Here is a 22,969-nt window from a genome sequence, read left to right on the forward strand (position 1 = left end):
TAAGGGAAAAATAGAGGTTTAGGTGATGTTCAAAAAATCCTCTCACGTCACTTTTAGGCCAAGAGACAATAGAGTCCAAGTCCCACACGTTCTGGACTCAGATTCGGACTCCACAGACATACCTGACTCAAAACGTCAAGAACTATTGCATTCGGACTCCGAATTGGGTGATTCTTCTTTTGTTGGAGAGTAGATTTCGTGCTCTTTCCAACCCAATTGGATTCACCTTCAAATTCGTCGAGAACGTTGAGATATTGACGAAACAATCTGACGCTGCAGTAGAATCCGAGTCAAACTACAAGTTCAAAGGTGTTGCATCACCTCCACTTGGGCCCATGGGTCTTGTACGACCTAGGGTTAGTTTTAGCCTGCCTTGGGACGTCCTTCCCACCTCCCTGGCCGCCACCCCTTGCTCCTATATAAGTAGATCCATCTAGTAGCTTTTTGCTTGGGTTTTGTTTAGATTAAAAGTTCGCCATAGCTGCAACTTCGCGTACTTCGTTTGTGTTCAACGACCAGACCAGGACATCACAGAACCCCACCTTGATCAATAATGTCTTCATCTTATATTCGCAATATCTAGATTGCAATCTTAGTTTCTTACTTGTTCTTCGTTTGCTTGCAGGAAATAGACCTTCGTGGTCAGGTTGACCGTGCTCCGGCGTGGTCAATAACCCTCGAAAGTTGGTTTAGCGATTGCTAAGGCGCGACGTCTCGCACGTTCGTAGTTGGATTGTCAAAGTCTACTCCCATAGAAAACGATAGCCACCTTCTTATCGAAAGATGGGACACCTTTGCCTCTATCAGCATCAGCGGCCGGATGTCCGGCGCCTCCCCAACGCCCGGACATCCGGCCTTCCCCTGGAAATCCGGCGCAAGGACTACATCAACGAAGGCCACTCCATGCGAGACATCCGGCTCGAGCTCCAGACATATTATTATTATTACTATTATTGAATTATATCCTTTATTTTTGGTCTATATTTGCGATTTTTCTTTCAAAACACTATTTGAAATATAGCATGCTATTAGCGGTAATTGCATAGGAGCTCCTAGGTGCTCCACCCCTCACATCTTTACCATGCACTTTCATCCGGATTCAAAATGGTTGGTGTAAATGCTTTGAATAAATTTCAGCGTCACTTAATTACATCGAAGCATGTGTCTCGTATATGGTTGTACTTTCCAGTAGGCATGGGCCCACACATGAGAGAGAGGCATGTTCAACCCAATCACATGTACACATGGGCCCACGCATGGGAGAGAAGCATGTTCAACCCAACCACCATCTGTACTCATTCGCAACAGCTACTCATCATCCAGTCAAGTTTGAATCATATGGTTTGCTTGTCCCTTGAGATATATATACATTTAGTTAATACCCTTGGTAATTTATTGCCTCTTCATTAGTTAAGAGTACGCATGGATTAGTTCCTAACTATAATAGACACGTTTCAATGTTTCCTGCTATGCAATTTTTTAGAGCTTACGTGAGTATACTTTCCCCTAAAATGTTAAATTTCTTTTGGGCTGCACGACTAGATTATTAATTTTGAAAACTACTAGTAATTGTTTTTTCAAAACATCTCGTGAAAATAGTATCGTTAAGTACCGGCACAAGATTAATAATTTTTATGATTTAACTTTTTATAAACAAGGCCGAGGCCCGGCATTAGCTCAGTGACGCCTTTAAATACCCAAAACTCAACAACACACACCACAACTCAATACAACACAACACAACAACAAACAACAAAAGATGCAAGGCAACTGAAGAACAAGCTAGACGACGTAAAGCACAAGCTCAAAAGCTTGAGCAAGGCTACCTTTGGCCGACGCCGTGATCCTGTCGAAGAGGAGATGAAGCCATGAAGGTTGTTTGCCCACTTGAGGAAACCAGTGTGTCACCGAATCTCAGAAGCCACACACCGTCTTCATGCTAGCAGTCTCCCTCCGAATAAGGCACCACATGCCTCACGCCCTGGCTCGTAGGGTGCCACACCGTCTGTATGCGGAGATGCTTCCCTAAGCACGCAAGGTCACTGACTTGTGGGCCTCAACGTCTTTTAATAATACCAAAAAATATTTATAAAAAAGTTTTAAGGGAACGAAGAAAAATAGATGTTAGACCATCTCTAGCAGATCCCGCAACCGGCCGTCCCGCAAAACTCGTTTACGGTATCCCAGAAACAATTTCTGCTGGACGTCAAACTCTTAGCCAGAATAGATCCTTCATACCGATATCGCATATTCAAACTTGCAATTCACGCTTAAACTAGATCACCGGAGTTCAAACATAGCATACCGGAGTTTATACTACATACCATACCAGAGTTCATACTTAATACAAACGGAAATTGAACAGTTCATACTTAAACGGGGTGCATACTAGGATACTAGATCTACTCATCGCCGTCGTCTTCGTCGTCGCGGGGCGGGTTGCCATGGAGGTGGTGGTACATGAGGGTGTTGGAGAGGACTTGCGCGAGCTTGTACTCCTCGAACAACGCCAGGACGCGCATGCCGAGCTTCATCTTCAGCGGTGGCGACCACCTTGGCCTCGAACCACGCCTTTTCCGTCGCCCCGAGACGCTTGAGCGCGGGGGAGAATATGCGGTCGAGGCGGTTGAAGTTTCTCCACGCGCCGGCGCTGTGGGAGCGGGCGCCACAGATGCGCGCCTGCTCCTTCTGCCATACTTTCACTAGTGGGCGGAGCGAGGAGCTCTCGGCCTCCGCATCGTGGCGGCGCTTGCGGGGCGGGTCGCCGACGAGCCCCCCTCGGCCATCCCTCCCGGATCCCGTGCACGACATCTCCTCTCGCCTCGGGTGCCTAACCTCGCCGGAAAACGACGTCGGAAGTCGCTCGATTTGACGCCGGAATGAAAACAACGCGGCAGAGGCGGATAGGGGAAAAGAGGGATGGGAACCCTAAATCGTCCCGGAGCTGGCATATATAACCGGAATCACGGGCGGTTTACAGGCCTTCCATAATTTTTTTTACAGCCAGGTTGTTTTAATCGAACCTGGTTGGGCCGGATTTTTTGACCGTCCTGTAAAACCGCTGGAAAAACGCGCCTCAGTGAGGTTACACGGAATCTGCTAGAGAGGCTCTTGGAGAACTTTCCCTAAATTATACAGTCATCCCGTCGATTTTTTTACTGGAGCTACGTTATTTTCGTCGTTGCCAAAACCACGAAACCAGGAAACCCACTCACCCACCCGCCGCCCCAGCCGCGCCGCTTTTCCCGTCTAAGCTCGCCATCCGCCTCGGCGCCGCAATACATATGGCCTGCGCCGCCGGCTCCGCGCGGAAGGCATCGGCCGTGCTGTACCACTACCCGTGCCCGGACGGCGCATTCGCCGCGCTCGCCGCCCACCTCTACTTCTCCGCCGCCGCCCTCCCCGTCCGCTTCTTCCCCAACACCGTCTATGACCCCATCAGGTAGTCTTTCCGAACTTCAGACCTGACCTACCATAAGATCAATGCACGATATCAAATCTGTACGATTCACGCGCTTTTCAGGTGCTCACTTTGACAGTCAGTGTTAGTAAGATTTGACAGGGCGTTACCTTTGCAGTGTTCAGGTGTAGTTTCACTTTGACAAATCCTGGTGTCGTTAGTTCGTTTAAGCTAGATGCATGCCAATTTTTTTGTGCAATCTGTATCCCGACCAAAAAAATCATCTCAAGTTAGAAATTATATTTCACATAAAAAGGACCCATGCTCTGGAGTCATATTATCTCGAGACAAAATTGGGCATAGTCTGAACTGGATGGATATCTTCCTTTAAATTTCAATACATCATTAGTCGTGGTTGATTGGAATGGTCGAAAATATCACCCAGAACTCACTAGTGTTTTTATTGTCATGCTATACAAGCCTTGGCAGAGCAGACCCAAAACGGCGATCTTGTACCTTAAAAGAAAAACGACGATATTATGTTTCTCCTGTTATAACCTTGGTCTTATGGGTTTCCTTTTGCAGGAGCGATGGTCTTCCGTTTGACGAAATTGAAGATGTTTACCTTCTTGACTTCGTAGGGCCTCCTGGTTTTGTTGCTGATATAGCCCCGAAAGTTCAGAGGTCTGTAAAGATTCATCTCTGACCGTTTCCCTTTGTGTTGCATTATTTACATTGTTTGATGTGAACCGTGTGGTTAATCTCAGATTCATCCGGATGTGATTCTTCCTAATTTTATGCACAGTAGCAGGGCATTCTCAATGTTTGTTCTCAATGTTTGTAACACATTGTGGCCTTCAATCATGTTGAATATTGTGGAACTGTGAAGCTTTGCACTATATTTTTTTCTTGGCAATACTAGGATACTTATAGTTGTTTATCTTTTCCACTGTAACATTCTTGGACCATCATAAGGCTGCTGCTGAAAGTTGTGTGAAAATGTCACTCTTTTTTCTTTTCAAAAAGGAGGCATGCCCCCGGCCTCTTCATCGATTGATGCACACAACCTTGATTTATTACCATGTTTTCAGTTGGGAGGATGGCACTTGGGGACACTTACATCGTTTTACCCTTTTCAGTGTAACAATCTTAGACCATCATAAGACTGCCATGGAAAGTCTGTGTGGGAGTGCCACACTTGGAGAAAACGTGAATAAGGTGATTGACATGCAACGCAGTGGAGCAACAATTGCATTCGACTACTTTAGGAACAAGTTATTAACAGAAGCTAGTACTTCACGGAATCATGGAAGTGGTAATTCTGTAACTGAAATGAAATATCTACCTGAAAACAAGCTTGAAATGGTGCACAAGCTTTTCAAGTTTATTGAGGATGGAGATCTATGGAGATGGACTATTCCAAATAGCAAGGCCTTCAGCAGTGGCCTCAAAGATCTGAACATTGAATTTAATGTCAATTCAAATGGGAAGTTATTTGATCAGGTGACGATTTACTTGTTAGTATTAGTATGGTTTTCTGCAGTAGCACTTCCTCCTTTTACTTGAACATGGATGTTCACCATCTTTTATCACTTTATATTGCATTGAGTATTGGTCTTTGTTGCTTTAGTTATATGATAACCACTTCAGGTTGCTGTTTAGTGAAATAATTGCTTGAACACTCATTCACAACTTAGCATCATACCTGATCAAACTTAGAAATGGTGTTGTTTCCTGATAATTTAACTTTTAGTGCTTGAGGATTGTTGGACGAATAGACACAGTGCAGCCCAACTATTGAACCGGACGACATGGATGGAGCGCACCGATCGCCCACGCCAGCGCGCTCGCGATACGCCATGCTCAGCTTGCACGTAGCACACACACCTCCTTTTGTTGAATCCGGTTGGATACTCATGTATATAGGTACACGGTGACTACACTTCTTGGTATTAGAGCTTACAATCTCTTCCACTCTTTCGTCATGTCCAGTGATTGATAGTAACCTCAGTGACTTTTTGCCGACACCAAGGCCACAATTGCTGAAGTTCCTCCAATCACTGCTTCCCCCGCTACTCCCATGGTGAACCTGCTGGCCTCTCTTGGTGATGCCTTCACATCGGGCATGACGGCGTCCCTTCCTCTCGCCAAGGTAGTCACCAGCTCAGACCTGTGCGTCGGCCCTAGCATGCCTCGACCACCCATGCACCACGTCAACATCACCTACTACATCAACTTCAAGCTTGATCCGGCGGTGAACAACCACTCCAAGTATGGTCAAGTCATGTACCCCGTCCTCTCCAGATACAATATGCGGAACGACGTTTAGGTGGACACGGATAGAGAGCGTTGAGTGGTGCCATGACAACATCACCATTGTTCTCTAGTTCTACGCCACCATCTCCCACGAACTATTCGACGTCGTCATGTCTCCGCACAACACAACGTACCACATGTGGAATCAACTTCACACCTTCTGCGACAACCAGCCAGGGCGTGCTATCCATCTCAACGCGGGGTTTTGCGCACTGTCCAGGGCGACTTCTAATCGCCCCCTACAGTCGCCGACTAAAGTCCTTTGCCGATGTCGACGGACCTGTGTTGGACAAATCCTCACGCTGCAGATGATCTGAGAACGCAACCAACGTTTCCAGGGACGGCCACGGTGCTCCTTATGCAGATCCCTCTCCGGACCTTTGTGCAGGTGATACTCGCGTCTTGTGCTTGAAGAGATTGATATCATTCTCACTGAGTGTGAACGTGGCGAGAGCTCCTCCTCCACGATAAGGGAAGGATCTCTCGCTGCGTTCACATTAAATGAGTGTGATCTCTTCAAGCAGAAGACACGAGAGAAAACGCATGAGGTCGGGAAAGGGATTTGCATACGGAGCACAGTGTCCATCACCTGGAAACGTCGGTTGAGCCCATGGATCATCTGTAGCATGAGGGTTTTGTCCAACGCGAGTTTGTCTACGTCGGCGAGGGACTTGAGCCGCCGGCAGTAGTCGGTGATGGAGAGGCCACCTAGGACGGTGGTGTGAAACTTTGTGCTGAGATGGATAGCACGTCCCGGCTGGTTGTCGCGGAAGGTGTGAATCTGATTCCACATGTGATATGCTGTGCTGTGCGGAGACATGACGACATCAAAGAGCTCGTCGGAGATGGTGGTGTAGAACCAGAGGACAATGGTGATGTCGTCATGGTGCCACTCGTCGCTCTCTTGCCGTGGATCTGTCTCCACTTGGACGTGGTTCTACACATTGTATTTGGAGAGGATGAAGTACATGAGTCGACACTACTTGGAGTAGTTGTTCGCTGATAGATTGAGCTTGAAGCAGATGTAGGAGGTGATGTTGATGTGGTGCATGGACGGCTTGCTAGGGCTGGCACGCACGTCGGAGCTGGTGACAGATGCGGCGAGAGGAAGCGACACCGTCATGCTCGATGTGAAGGCGTCACCGAGAGAGGCCGACATATTCATCATGGGAGCAGCAGCGAAAGCCATGACTGGAGGAACTTTGGCAGCTGCCGCTGAGGTTGCGAACATCGGGGTCACTGGACATGGCAGAAGAGTGGAAGAGGTTGTCGGATAGCAAGATTAATAGTGTAAATCATCGTGTATCATTCATCACTGACAAGGTATTTAGACGTGAGTATACAATGGGAGGATTACAACAGAAGGAAGCAGGCTTGCACGGTACGACTGCATTGGCCATGTAACCTGGTTCGGGTAGTTGGGCTGCACTGTGTCGACCCAACATAGTTTGATCAAACTTAGAGAATGGCGTTATTCGCTGATAAATCCAAAATTCAACCGGTCCGGTCCGGTCTGACCCTGTTATTGGACCTCTGAACCTATTAGGACAATTTAGGTTAAAGGTTCGGCCCACACCTCGTCTCCCAGGGTAACGGGGCACCTTTAGGTTCGTAGGTCTGCCCCTAGCTAGTACACGCTGCTGTTGTTTGCTCGGCTATGGCTGCAGTTCAACTTGTTGGCTGGTTCTATACACCAGGAGAAGAAGATGACAAAGAAACTGGCATGAGGGTGAATTGATGCTGTAGATGGGGACTACCTAATCTACTCCGAGGAGGTACTCCCCAGCTGCGAGCACCCCCGCGCGTCACGCAGTTCCGGTGACTGACAGCTAACCTGCTCTGGCTGTGGGGAGCTTGGAGACCGACCGGGAAAAGGAGAGGCAGATGGTGGAGCAGACGGCAGTTGGCAGGGGTGAGCGGCGCTCTCCGACGAGTTTATTCTGGTGGCCAGCGGCGTGCCTTTGCTCCATGCTCCACCCGTCATGCGGCGGAAGTATTCTGGTGAGCTAGGTGCGGTTTGACCCTAGGTTCGAAGGGGTTTGCCTCTGTTGGACCCTGATGGTAAAAAAGCAAGGTGCGGTCCACCGGTCCAATGGGCGGAACCGGATCAGTTGAATCTTGACTGATAATTTGACTTCTAGTGCTTGATGATTACATTCTGTATTGTAGACGTCGGAAAGCACTGACATCAGCTGACATACCTTAGATACTGATATTCCTTTTGCACTTCTAGATCTTATTACCATTACCATCCTGTAAAATTGTGCTGGTCTGATTGCAGTTGCTGGAGTTGGATCCGGAGCAAGTAATTTCTCGGGGACAAGTAACATTATCGCAGAAGCAAACATTAATTGATGATTGTTTGGAGAAGTCCTTTGAAATTGCTCTAGGATGTGGCCAGTTTGGGAATTGTCTGGTAAAAACATCCCTATCCTCTGTTTGTTTCTTGATTATTCTCTGTGAACTTTTGTTCTATGTGCGACAAGTTTCCTCCATGTTATGTCAACATCCCATGGTAATGTATGTGAATTGAAAGTGTGGTACTACATCACAACTGTCATAACATTAACTTCCATTATCTGTTAGTAATGATTTATCTCGGATAAAATCTATTTTTCTACCTGATTGATGTGGTTAGTTTGATTTATAGTAGAATATCAACATTCTCCTTTATGACGGGCAGTGTGTTTCGTCCAAATGATATGTTTCCTGTATTGTTAGAGATGTCTATTTGGCTTATGATCGTACTGTTGAGCACATCTTACCCTTGTGCTGAAGATAAATGGTACTAATCAATCTGCCAAAGCTTAGTGATGTGGAAGTGCATCTGGTAGGAAGGGTTCTGCAGATAACCCCTTCAGATTCTGGCCCTTCAAGATTTTTTTTTTGCATCAAGCAATAAATTTAAACAGGAATCCTTCAGTGGCTATTTTGTTTATCCACACACATTCTAATGGCTGGTCCTCTTAACTTAGGATAAGCGTTTTACTGTCTTTGTTTTTTCATCATCATGAACAGTACTGGTTCTGTTGTCCCTTAGGCTGTCAATGCTGATGCTATTTCAATGCTGAGAAGCGAACTCGGAAATCAGCTCGCTAACAAGAGTCGGAATTCGAATCTGAGGCAAGTTTCACATTCCCCAATTTGTCTATTGAACCCATAGCCTCTCTTTCTTCTGCATTATTTCCCATTCATTATCTAAGATATAATTTCGACTTCACTGCACCATTCTCAGTTTATAATGCCAGTTGCGCTCTATTTTTCTCAGAGCTATTGGTGCTGTAGTATATAAAGTCCCCGAGTTGAATAATGACGAGATGCTAAAAATCAGCCTGAGAAGTTTGGAACAAGAAGACACGACTTCTATCTCCCAGGTACTTTTTCTGCTTATGGATCTCCAGTGTTGAACTACCTTAGCTTTGCGAATGGGTGTGCGTCAAGACTGCTGTTAAGTATCGTGTTTGATTCTGTTTCTAGGAATTCGGAGGTGGGGGGCATCGAAACGCAAGCTCATTTCTGCTTAGTGTTGCAGAATTTGAGAGGTGGAAGGTTGGAGCTGAACCTTCGAATGCAGAAACTGCCTAGCCACCCGGTTTTCTCTATTATTCCCATCAATCAAGGAAGTGCTAAGGTTCAGAAGGACGAAGATACAAAGGATGGGAGCGGCTGGGTTTTATGTTTTGGGGCGCATCCCATCATCATGCAAAGGAGCACATTGCAGACGTGTGTGGAGACTTTATTCAGCATTGTGCTATCACGCCGGCCGTATTGTTTGACGCTCATGAGTATGCCTGGGGGAGCAAGCAGGGCTTGCCTTACCAAGTTTGCTGAAACTGTTGAGCATCCGTGTGCACTTTTTCTGTAGGCTAATCTAGACTTTATGGACCCCTAGAACGGGCTAGCTTGTTACGACTTCCATAAGCAACGGCACTGCTGTACTGTGGTAATTAGCAACTTAGGGATTTTCGGATGCAACCACTGCGAAGTTTCTGAGTTGGGCGTAATACTGATTTTTCTGCATCCTACAGGGTTTGAAGTTAAACAAGCGGTTTACAGTAGACATGGCCAAGGAGGCAAGGACCCTCCCAAAAGCTAAGCTGCTTCAAAGTCGAAACGAGTTGGCGCCATGACAAAGGCACAAAGCAATGGATAGCATGTGTACACTGCTTGCCGTGTCGCCCTATCAAAAGGCGCCCTGGACGGTGGACATGCATATGCAGCATGGCCCATCTCCTTTCGCACTCTCTTTGCCCTTCTCCCCCGATCTATTTGGGCCCCGACATGGGCCACGCAGGCTACTGTTGTTTCTCCTCAAGCCACGGCTGGCTGCTGATCTATTTGAGCCTTTAGGGGACAGCTGCAATCATGCGTGTCTCTGCCTGGTCTGTATTCCCATGGCACTAATACTAGATAGTAGTAGTAGTAGCTTATTACAGCTAAGAGCGCGTCCATGACTCCGGCGAGATGCAAACATATAGCAAGAGAAACGAGGTCTCTAGTGTAATTAATTAGACAATTAGTGGCTGTAACATCTCTGAAACTCAATGGTCATTTGCAAAATCAACTGGTTTTACAGAAACGAGAGGCTTTTCTTGAGAGGGTTTTGTACTCGCAAGAGGGGACCAAGCTAGACGTGGTTACCGGGCCCATAGCGGAGGGAACGCCTGCGCAAGTGTGGATGGAACCCTTTTGTGATACTAGCGAAAGCTTAAAGAGTTCTGGACACTCCGGTGTTCTTTTGAGTGGAAGAAAATTATCACCCCAGTGAGGGACGAAGGGCGCGTGCATAAGGCAACTCCAGCCCACGACCCAAACGGACGTCCGTTTTGTCCGGATTCATATTTCAATGTTCAAAACTAGTTTGCACGTCCAAATATTAATTGTCCGGAAATAAAAATAGTTTTACAACCCAATCAAAATTGTCTCTAATAAAATAATTTTACAACCAAATCGAAATTGTCTTGAATGAACATCAAAACCAATACATCTATTGGTTGCCAATGTGAGTCCACACGTGCTCAACCAAATCATTTTGAAGATCCAGATGAGTGTGCCAATCACGAAGTTCACGATGAAATTGGGTAAACTGTTCAAACGTGGCCGGTTCTTGATGCAGGGGCTCAACATTTTCACCTTGAAAATCAAATCCTTGGTCGAAGATGTTGTTATCACGCTCGTCCTCGATGATCATGGTGTGTATGATCACACAAGCAGTCATCACCTCCCAAAGCTTTCCTTCATCCCATGTCAGTGCAGGGCTTCGAACGATACCCCATCGGGATTGAAGCACACCAAAAGCACGTTCCACATCCTTTCTAGCACTCTTTTGCATTTGGGCAAATCTCTTTCTCTTTTCACCTTGGGGGTTCGAGATTGTCTTCACAAAAGTTGACCACTGAGAATATATACCATCAGCTAGGTAGTATCACTTGTTGTACTGGTGACCGTTGATCTCAAAGTTGACAGGTGGGGAGTGGCCTTCTTCAAGCCATGCGAAGACTGGAGAACGTTGCAGCACGTTGATATCATTGTGAGAACCTGCCATGCCGAAGAAAGAATGCCATATCCAAAGATCCTGCGAAGCCACCGCTTCTAATATGACAGTGTAAGCTTTAACATGCCCCTTGTACAGGCCCTGCCAAGCAAATGGATAGTTCTTCCACTCCCAGTGTATACAATCTATGCTGCCAAGCATGCCTGAAAAACTTCTAGCTACGTTGGTCGCCAACAACCTTTTTGTATCAGTGGCATTTGGCTGCCTCAAGTACTCAGGGCCAAACACTGCCGCCACGGCCTTGCAGAAGTTGTACAGTAACAGCAGACATGTTGACTCACTCATACGCACATACTCATCCACCAGATCGTCTGGAATTCCATATGCAAGCATGCGGATGGCGGCGGTGCATTTCTGGTAAGAGGAGAATCCAAGCTTGCCAAGGGCATCCGTCTTGCACTCGAAGTATGGGTCATGAGCAACCACTCCCTCTTGGATACGATTGAACAGATGCCTTGCCATACGAAAACGGCGATGGAATTTATCCGGCTTGAAGAGCGGGGTGTTCGCAAAGTAATCGACATAGAGCAGGGAGTGGCCTCTCTCTGTGTTGCTGTTCAGGTTGGGAGCACGGCCAGGGACTGACACCCTGTATCGAGGAAGCTGCCGTTCAATGTGGTCGTGAACGACCAGTGCAGCCGCCACAAGATCTTCGTCATCCGAGGACGAATCGTCCAATGAATAAATAAAGTGGTGGAAGAAAAATTCATCTCCACTGTCCATACCTTTGTGGCAAAGTGTCAAACATCTTGCGGTCGTGGTGGCAAAGAGGCTGCGATGATCACCTCGATGCAACAGGGGTGGTTGGCGGCCGGCTACTGGCCGCTCTAGAGCACTCGACGGAAGATGCCGTGGTCCATATCCGTCGCTGGTGGTCATATCCCCTCTGACACCGGCTACGACGGCGACGGCCAAATCTCCTCCAATCGACGGCCAAAACTCCTACGAAAGCGCGGGCGTGGTGGCGGTCATGTCGAGACGTGGTTTGGTATGGACGGTCGGGGGGTGAGCAGTGAGGAGGCGGCCGAAGAATAGTGGCGGCGCCGGTAGGGGAGAGCGGGTGGAGGCATTGGAGGCGAATGGACTGCTAGTGTCCCCGACAGGCAGGCCACGGGGAGGACAAGGGCGTGCGTCCAGCCCGTTCGCGCGATGTCCGTTTCACCCCAAACTCAGTGCAAGTTTGGGCCGGGAATGGGTTGAAAACAGACGAAATCCGGACATTTGTCCGTTTGGGGCCATGCGTTGGACCGCGCTATTCGTCCGTTCTACCCCAAACGTACGCACCCGGACGGGATGGGGTCGCGCGCTGGAGTTGGCCTGAGCTGGCCAAGGAAAGGTCATGCAAATCAATGCGGGGCCAAGGAAAGGTCATGCAAGTCAATCTGGGTCCAAGATCAATGATACTCCCTCCGTTCACGAATATACGATGTTTTAGAACATGTCAATATACATCTATATCTTTTGTTTTTTGCATATAGTAATCCACAAAAAAGTTAGAACATCTTTTATTTGTGAACGAAGAGAGCAGGTCTTATCAGGTCCATTCTCCGTATTACCTCTAGGGTCCAGCGGACGAGTTCTTGCAAACCAGGGAGGGGAATGCGCCAAGCAACTGCAACTCAATACTAAAGCTAACTTCTGTGCACTAATGATACACCGGGAATCATTTAATTTTAAGCGTACAGGATGGATGCATATACATAAAGGAGCTGAAGGAAATATACCCTAGAGGCAATAATAAAGTTGTTATTTATATTTCCTTATATCATGATAAATGTTTATTATTAATGCTAGAATTGTATTAACCGGAAACTTAGTACATGTGTGAATACATAGACAAACAGAGTGTCCCTGGTATGCCTCTACTAGACTAGCTCGTTAATCAAAGATGGTTAAGTTTCCTAGCCATAGACATGTGTTGTCATTTGATGAACGGGATCACATCATTAGAGAATGATGTGATGGACAAGACCCATCCGTAGCTTAGCACTATGATCGTTTAGTTTATTGCTATTGCTTTCTTCATGACTTATACATGTTCCTTTGACTATGAGATTATGCAACTCCCTAATACCGGAGGAACACTTAGTGTGCTATCAAACGTCACAACGTAACTGGGTGATTATAAAGATGCTCTACAGGTGTCTCCGATGGTGTTTGTTGAGTTGGCATAGACCGAGATTAGGATTTGTCACTCCGATTGTGGGAGAGGTATCTCTGGGCCCTCTCGGTAATGCACATCACTATAAGCCTTGCAAGCAATGTGACTAATGAGTTAGTTGCGGGATGATGCATTATGGAACGAGTAAAGAGACTTGCTGGTAACGAGATTGAACTAGGTATGGTGATACCAACGATCGAATCTCGAGCAAGTAACATACCGATGACAAAGGGAACAACGTATGTTGTTATACGGTTTGACCGGTAAAGATCTTCGTAGAATATGTAGGAGCCAATATGAGCATCCAGGTTCCGCTATTGGTTATTGACCGGAGATGTGTCTCGGTCATGTCTACATAGTTCTCGAACCCGTAGGGTCCGCACGCTTAACGTTCGATGACGATTTGTTAAATGAGTTATGTGATTTGATGTACTGAAGTTTGTTCGGAGTCCCGGATGAGATCACGGACATGACGAGGAGTCTCGAAATGGTAGAGACATAAAGATTGATATATTGGAAGGTTATATTCGGACACCGGAATGGTTCCGAAGTGTATCGGGTATTTTCCGGAGTACCGGGGGGTTACCGGAACCCCCCGGGGGGTTAATGGGCCTTCATGGGCCCTAGTAGAAGAGAGGAGGCAGCAGCCAGGTGGAGGCGCGCGCCCCCAAGCCCAAACCAAATTGGGCTAGGGGTGGGGGGGGCGCCCCCCTTTCCTTTCTCTCCTCCTCTTTCCCCCTTCTCCTTGTAGGAATAGGAAGGGAGGGGGCGAATCATACTTGGAGTAGGACTCCCCACCCCCTTGGGCGCGCCACCCTTGGCCGGCCTCCTCCTCCCTCCCTCCTTTATATACATGGGGAGGGGGGCACCCTAGAACACAAAAGTTGATCTTTTAGCCGTGTGCGGTGCCCCCCTCCACAGAAACACACCTCGGTCATATCGTCGTAGTGCTTAGGCGAAGCCCTACGCCGGTAACTTCATCATCACCGTCACCACGCCGTCGTGCTGAAGAAACTCTCCCTCGGCCTCAACTGGATCAAGAGTTCGAGGGACGTCAACGAGATGAACGTGTGCAGATCGCGGAGGTGCCATGCGTTCGGTACTTGGATCGGTTGGATCGCGAAGACATTCGACTACATCAACTGCGTTACTAAACGCTTCTGCTTTCGGTCTATGAGGGTACGTGGACACACTCTCCCCGCTCGTTGCTATGCTTCTCCTAGATAGATCTTGCGTGATCGTAGGAAAATTTTGTTGGGGAACGTAGTATTTCAAAATTTTCCTATGATCACTCAAGATCTATCTAGGAGAAGCATAACAACGAGCGGGGAGAGTGTGTCCACATACCCTTGTAGACCGAAAGCGGAAGCGTTTAGTAACGCGGTTGATGTAGTCGAACGTCTTCGCGATTCAACCGATCCAAGTACCGAACACAGGACACCTCCGTGATCTGCACATGTTCAGCTCGGTGACGTCCCTCGAACTCTTGATCCAGTTGAGGCCGAGGGAGAGTTCCGTCAGCACGATAGCGTGGTGACGGTGATGATGAAGTTACCGGTGCAGGGCTTCGCCTAAGCGCTATGACGATATGACCGAGGTGTAAAACTGTGGAGGGGGCACCGCACACGGTTAAAGATCAACTTGTGTGTCTATGGGGTTCCCCCTCCCCCGTATATAAAGGAGGGGAGGAGGCCGGCCGGCCACAAGGGGCGCGCCCAAGGGGGGAATCCTACTCCAAGTAGGAACAGGTTCCCCCCTTTCCTAGTCCAACTAGGAGAAGAAGGAAGGAGAGGAAAAGAGGGGCCGCACCCCCTTCCCCTAGTCCTATTTGGACTCCCCTTGGGGGGGGGGCACCTCTTGGCTGCGGCCCTCTCTCTCCCCTAAGGCCCATAACTTCCCCCGGGGGGGCGTCCAGTAACCCTCCGGCACTCCGGTTTTATCCGATACCATCCGGAACACTTCCGGTGTACGAATAACATGGTCCAATATATCAATCTTTATGTCTCGACCATTTCGAGACTCCTCGTCATGTCTCATCCGGGACTCCGAACAACGTTCGGTACATCAAATCACATAAACTCATAATACAAATCGTCATCGAACGTTAAGCATGCGGACCCTACGGGTTCGAGAACTATGTAGACATGACCGAGACACATCTCCGGTCAATAACCAATAGCGAACCTGGATGCTCATATTGGTTCCTACATATTCTACGAAGATCTTTATCGGTCAAACCGCATAACAACATACGTTGTTCCCTTTGTCATCGGTATGTTACTTGCCCGAGATTCGATCATCGGTATCACCATACCTAGTTCAATCTTGTTACCGGCAAGTCCCTTTACTCATTCCGTAATGCATCATCCTGCAACTAACTTATTAGTCACATTGCTTGCAAGGCTTATTGTGATGTGCATTACCGAGAGGGCCCAGAGATACCTCTCCGACAATCGGAGTGACAAATCCTAATCTCGATCTATGCCAACTCAACAAACACCATTGGAGACACCTGTAGAGCATCTTTATAATCACCTAGTTACGTTGTGACGTTTGATAGCACACTAAGTGTTCCTCCGGTATTCAGGAGTTGCATAATCTCATAGTTAGAGGAACATGTATAAGTCATGAAGAAAGCAATAGCAATAAACTAAACGATCATAGTGCTAAGCTAACGGATGGGTCTTGTCCATCACATCATTCTCTAATGATGTGATCCCGTTCATCAAATGACAACACATGTCTATGGCTAGGAAACATAACCATCTTTGATAAACAAGCTAGTCAAGTAGAGGCATACTAGGGACACTCTGTTTGTCTATGTATTCACACATGTACTAAGTTTCTGGTTAATACAATTCTAGCATGAATAATAAAAATTTATCATGATATAAGGAAATATAAATAACAACTTTATTATTGCCTCTAGGGCACATTTCCTTCAGTCTCCCACTTGCACTAGAGTCAATAATCTAGATTACATAGTAATGATTCTAATACCCATGGAGTCTTGGTGCTGATCATGTTTTGCTCGTGAGAGAGGCATAGTCAACGGGTCTGCAACATTCAGATCCGTATGTATCTTGCACATCTCCATGTCCCCTTCTGACACTTGATGACGGATGGAATTGAAGCGTCTCTTGATGTGCTTGGTCTTCTTGTGAAATCTGGATTCCTTTGCCAAGGCAATTGCACCAGTATTGTCACAAAAGATTTTCATTGGACCCGATGCACTAGGTATGACACCTAGATCGGATATAAACTCCTTCATCCAGACTCCTTCATTCGCTGCTTCTGAAGCAACTATGTACTCCGCTTCACACGTAGATCCCGCCAAGACACTCTGTTTGGAACTGCACTAACTGACAGCTCCACCATTCAATATAAATACGTATTCGGTTTGTGACTTAGAGTCATCCGGATCAGTGTCAAAGCTTGCATCGACGTAACCATTTACAACGAGCTCTTTGTCACCTCCATAAACGAGAAACATATCCTTAGTCCTTTTCAGGTATTTCAGGATGTTCTTGACCGCTGTCCAGTGATCCACTCCTGCATTACTTTGGTACCTCCCTACTATACTTATAGCAAGGCACACATCAGGTCTGGTACACAGCATTGCATACATGATAGAACCTATGGCTGAGGCATAGGGAATGACTTTCATTTTCTCTCTATCTTCTGCAGTGGTCGGGCATTGAGTCTCACTCAACTTCACACCTTGTAACACAGGCAAAAACCCTTTCTTTGACTGATCCATTTTGAACCTCTTCAAAATCTTATCAAGGTATGTGCTTTGTGAAAGTCCAATTAAGCGTCTTGATCTATCTCTATAGATCTTGATGCCCAATATGTAAGCAGCTTCAACGAGGTCTTTCATAGAAAAACTCTTATTCAAGTATCCTTTTATGCTATCCAGAAATTCTATATCATTTCCAATCAACAATATGTCATCCACATATAATATTATAAATGCTACAGAGCTCCCACTCACTTTCTTGTAAATACAGGCTTCTCCAAAAATCTGTATAAAACCATATGCTTTGATCACACTATCAAAACGTTTATTCCAACTCCGAGAGGCTTGCACCAGTCCATAAATGGATCGCTGGAGCTTGCAAACTTTGTTAGCACCCTTTGGATTGACAAAACCTTCTGGTTGCATCATATACAATTCTTCTTTTGGAAATCCATTCAGGAATGCAGTTTTGACGTCCATTTGCCAAATTTCTTAATCATAAAATGTGGCAATTGCTAACATGATTCAGACAGACTTAAGCATCGCTACGGGTGAGAAAGTCTCATCGTAGTCAACTCCTTGAACTTGTCGAAAACCTTTTGCAGCAAGTCGAGCTTTGTAGACAGTAACATTACCGTCAGCGTCGGTCTTCTTCTTGAAGATCCATTTATTTTCTATGGCTTGCCGATCATCGGGCAAGTCAACCAAAGTCCATACTTTGTTCTCATACATGGATCCCATCTCAGATTTCATGGCCTCAAGCCATTTCGTGGAATCTGAGCTCATCATCGCTTCCTCATAGTTCGTAGGTTTGTCATGGTCAAGTAACATGACGTCCTGAACAGGATTACCGTACCACTCTGGTGCCGATCTTACTCTGGTTGACCTACGAGGTTCAGTAGTAACTTGATCAGAAGCTTCATGATCATCATCATTAGCTTCCTCACTAATTGGTGTAGGAATCACTGGAACTGATTTCTGTGATGAACTACTTTCCAATAAGGGAGTATGTACAATTACCTCATCAAGTTCTACTCCTCCCACTCACTTCTTTCGAGAGAAACTCCTTCTCTAGAAAGGATCCATTCTTAGCAACGAATATCTTGCCTTCGGATCTGTGATAGAAGGTCTACCCAACAGTCTCCTTTGGGTATCCTATGAAGACACATTTCTCCGATTTGGGTTCGAGCTTATCAGGTTGAAGCTTTTTCACATAAGCATCGCAACCCAAAACTTTAAGAAACGACAACTTGGGTTTCTTGGCAAACCACAGTTCATATGGTGTCGTCTCAACGGATTTAGATGGTGCCCTATTTAGCGTGAATGCAGGCGTCTCTAAAGCATAACCCCAAAACGATAGCGGTAAATCAGTAAGAGACATCATAGATCACACCATATCTAATAAAGTGTGGTTACGACGTTCGGACACACCATTACGCTGTGGTGTTCCGTGTGGCGTGAGTTGTGAAACTATTCCGCATTGTTTCGAATGAAGACCAAACTCGTAACTCAAATATTCACCTCCACGATGAGATCGTAGAAACTTTATTTTTGTTGTTACGATGATTTTCCACTTCACTCTAAAATTCTTTAAACTTTTCAAATGTTTCAGAATTATGTTTCATCAAGTAGATATACCCATATCTGCTCAAATCATCTATGAAGGTCAGAAAATAACGATACCCGCCACGAGCGTCAACACTCATCGGACCGCATACATCAGTATGTATTATTTCCAATAAGTCTGTTGCTCGCTCCTTTGTTCCGGAGAACGGAGTCTTAGTCATCTTGCGCATGAGGCATGGTTCACAAGCATCAAGTGATTCCAAAAGCCCATCAGCATGGAGTTTCTTCATGCGCTTTACACCAATATGACCTAAACGTCAGTGCCACAAATAAGTTGCACTATCATTATTAAACTTATATCTTTTGGCTTCAATACTATGAATATGTGTATCACTACTAACGAGATTCAATAAAAATAGACCACTCATCAAGGGTGCATGACCATAAAAGATATTACTCATATAAATAGAACAACCATTATTCTCTGATTTAAATGAATAACCGTCTTGCATCAAACAAGATCCAGATATAATGTTCATGCTTAACGCTGGCACCAAATAACAATTATTCAGGTGTAAAACTATTCCTGAAGGTAGATGTAGAGGTAGCGTGCCGACGGCGATCACATCGACTTTGGAAGCATTTCCCACGCGCATCGTCACCTCGTCCTTAGCCAATCTCCGCTTAATCCGTAGCCCCAGTTTCGAGTTGCAAATATGAGCAATAGAACCAGTATCAAATACCCAGGCGCTACTACGAGCATTCGTAAGGTACACATCAATAACATGTATATCAAATATACCTTCCACTTTGCCATCCTTCTTATCCGCCAAATACTTGGGGCAGTTCCGCTTCTAGTGACCAGTCCCTTTGCAGTAGAAGCACTCAGTCTCAGGGTTAGGTCCGGACTTGGGCTTCTTCACTTGAGCAGCAACTTGCTTGCCGTTCTTCTTGAAGTTCCCCTTCTTCCCTTGGCCTTTTTCTTGAAACTAGTGGTCTTGTTGATCATCAACACTTGATGCTCCTTCTTGATTTCTACCTCCGCGGCCTTTAGCATCGCGAAGAGCTCGGGAATTGTCTTATCCATCCCTTGTATATTATAGTTCATCATGAAGCTTTTGTAGCTTGGTGGCAGTGATTGAAGAACTCTGTCAATGACACTATCAACCGGAAGATTAACTCCCAGTTGAGTCAAGTGATTGTGGTACCCATACATTCTGAGTATATGCTCACTGACAGAACTATTCTCCTCCATTTTGTAGCTGTAGAACTTATTGGAGACTTCATATCTCTCAATCCGGGCATTTGCTTGAAATATTAACTTCAACTCCCGGAACATCTCATATGCTCCATGACGTTCAAAACGTCATTGAAGTCCCGGTTCTAAGCCGTAAAGCATGGCACACTGAACTATCTAGTAGTCATCAGCTTTGCTCTGCCAGGCGTTCACAACGTCTGGTGTTGCTCCTGCAGCGGGTCTTGCACCTAGCGGTGCTTCTGGGACGTAATTCTTCTGTGCAACAATGAGGATAATCCTCAAGTTACGAACCCAGCCCGTGTAATTGCTACCATCATCTTTCAACTTAGCTTTCTCTAGGAACGAATTAAAATTCAACGGAACAGTAGCACGGGCCATTTATCTACAACAACATAGACATGCAAAATACTATCAGGAATAGGAACGGGGGGGGGGGGCGAATCCTACTTGGAGTAGGACTCCCCCCCTTGGGCGCCCACCCTTGGCCGGCCTCCTCCTCCCTCCCTCCTTTATATACGTGGGGAGGGGGCACCCTAGAACACACAAGTTGATCTTTTAGCCGTGTGTGGTGCCCCCCCTCCACAGAAACATACCTCGGTCATATCGTCGTAGTGCTTAGGCGAAGCCCTGCACCGGTAACTTTATCATCACCGTTACCACGCTGTCGTGCTGAAGAAACTCGCCCTCGGCCTCAACTGGATCAAGAGTCGAGGGACGTCACTGAGCTGAACGTGTGCAGATTGCGGAGGTGCCGTGCATTCGGTACTTGGATCGGTTGGATCACGAAGACGTTCGACTACATCAACCGCGTTACTAAACGCTTCCGCTTTCGGTCTATGAGGGTACGTGGACATACTCTTCCCGCTCATTGCTATGCTTCTCCTAGATAGATCTTGCGTGATCGTAGGATTTTTTTTGAAATACTACGTTCCCCAACAGGAGCAACCCTAGCAAAATCACCATATGATATACGGAACCATGGTCCATGTATTTGAAGGCCACTGCAGTTGTATGCAAACATAGAGTAGCCATAATGCTACCTTCGTATTTTTTCATCAACTCGATAATCATACACTTAATTTGAGGACTAAAACACTAATTTAAAATAATATTGTGTTACAAAGTTGTTACATAGGGATAGTAATTTTGATTAGCGACGTTTTCATACTAACAAAGTGATGACTATTTACATCTTGGGGGAAGCACTAGTTGCTCCCCACCAAGACGACGGTGAATGTAGTGCATAGGGCACATGCATATGTGATGAGTCCGCTCGTCCTCTGCGTGGCGGTGTGAAAGTCCGATAACCTCATCTTCATCCTATTCCTGTCAAGGGTCGTCGAGGTTGTAGACGGGTTTTCAAGGGGCAAACCCCTATATTGCGTGTTTCTCTCCTCGAATTAAACCATATTGGCATGGACTTGGCGCCATCTGATGTGCTCCTGCTCCACCGCGAGCCTCCTCATAGTGGAGCCATAGGGCAACGTTCCTCTCGAGAAATAGCCTCGGCTCAGCGGTGGTCTGCTCGAAATTTCACCGAGGCAGACGGTCGATGTGTAGACAACGTATCGCTCATCCCATGTCACATGCCCACGTTAACACTGAGGCAGCAAGGAGCACATGGTGGCCAATATGAGCTGCATGGGCGAGACCTCTCTTGACCATATGGGATATGCTCGTAGTTGTTCTTGACATCCCAAACAACTGTGTGTGCTTTGGGATTAGAACCTGGCCACTCATTAAGGATGGTAGAATCCTCCGCGTCACGCCGATCACACTCCTCCTCGGCGATACCGTGACTTACTGGTGTGGAGCACCTTACAGACATCATCACGTCAAGTGCCCCATCCTCAAGAGACACATGCATCTTCCACATCATACATGGAAAGGTGAATCTTCTCTTTACACATGTCTACTTGACTCTCTGAAGGACTATATACTACTTGACCTCCCAACCATTTGCAGCTGTAGGTTTGAGCCAAATGATGAACGTGCAATGGAGGAGTTTGTGCAAAAGAGAGTGCCCACACCATCCGCAAGGGGAGCATAGAAGTGGAGAAAGAACCATGAAGACCAAGACTAGATTCTGGAAGCATCAATAGGTGTCCACGTGAAGCCCGATAATCGAGGACCTTTCTGGACACCCCGTGCACACGGGCCTATGCCGTCAATCCACTCCGTGCACACAGGGTGCTGCCTCTAGCTCTCTAGACTCCCGGTGCACATGGGCCCCGTGCCCACGACACCTCCTCGCACACGGGCGTGCGTGCATGCAGTTGTTGGGCATGACCCATGCATCTCTCCCCTTTTACTCCTCACTTACCCTTTCATACTTAGGACTATATATATATATATATATCCTCCCCCACCTTATATCTAGGGTTAGCTAATATAGAAGTCAAACCATAGAGCTTAGCTCATGTATCTTCCCTTGTGGAATTGCTCCTTCATGTAGATGGCTCCTGTAGGGGAGATGAAGATGAGGATGACTCCATAGGAGTACTGAGACCTCCACTTATGAGGAAGATTCCTCCATGCAATTCAAGCCCTTCTTGTCTTAGGACTTGGGAAAGAAATTTATCTTGTTGCATCTCTTTCCTTGAACGATTTAGATATATGATCTATCTATGTGTGTTGATTTGAGTGTTTCCCTTATGTTTCCTCTCAATTCCCTCTGTTCTTCCTCAAACCACCTCTAATTCATGAAGATCGGGCCACCACAAGGTTTGCCCAGTATCATTTGGTATCATGAGCAAGGTTGCCAAAAATTGTAGCCCCTCTCCCTCAACTTCTAGCCTAATTGTATTTTTTCTTGCCTAATTAAAAAATCCCCACCAAAAATAGCCATACCCGATTTCTTGTGATCTTTTGGATTTCATGTGAATTGGTTTGTTTTGATCCATGGACCTACTACAAAACTAGTTGATCTATCTTCCATGGATCATGATTTTTCTGCCACCCCGTGCACACGACCC

The 22,969-nt window shown here is 46.5% G+C and overlaps 2 protein-coding genes across 3 annotated transcripts; one reads left to right on the forward strand and one right to left on the reverse strand.

The window, feature by feature from the left end:
- Window positions 1–3,165: 3,165 nt before the first annotated feature.
- On the forward strand, window positions 3,166–9,720 carry LOC109762175 (uncharacterized). 2 transcript variants are annotated; one of them, XM_020320996.4, is made up of 7 exons: window positions 3,166–3,442; window positions 3,986–4,084; window positions 4,540–4,903; window positions 7,998–8,132; window positions 8,757–8,839; window positions 8,985–9,090; window positions 9,194–9,720. In XM_020320996.4, exons 1-7 carry the CDS (start codon window positions 3,285–3,287, stop codon window positions 9,299–9,301), a joined length of 1,053 nt encoding a protein of 350 aa, XP_020176585.1. In that variant the 5' UTR covers window positions 3,166–3,284; the 3' UTR covers window positions 9,302–9,720. The 2 variants fall into 2 exon arrangements, with proteins under 2 accessions (XP_020176585.1, XP_040248590.1); XM_040392656.3 differs by having other exon boundaries at window positions 9,249–9,720.
- A 1,421-nt stretch (window positions 9,721–11,141) lies between these two features.
- Window positions 11,142–11,993, reverse strand: LOC109762170 (uncharacterized). Its single transcript, XM_020320990.1, has 2 exons — window positions 11,433–11,993; window positions 11,142–11,351 (listed from the first exon to the last, which is right to left on the reverse strand). Exons 1-2 carry the CDS (start codon window positions 11,991–11,993, stop codon window positions 11,142–11,144), a joined length of 771 nt encoding a protein of 256 aa, XP_020176579.1.
- Between the last annotated feature and the right edge of the window lie 10,976 nt (window positions 11,994–22,969).

This window comes from Aegilops tauschii, chromosome 6 (assembly GCF_002575655.3).
Source record: "Aegilops tauschii subsp. strangulata cultivar AL8/78 chromosome 6, Aet v6.0, whole genome shotgun sequence".
NCBI lineage: Eukaryota > Viridiplantae > Streptophyta > Magnoliopsida > Poales > Poaceae > Aegilops > Aegilops tauschii.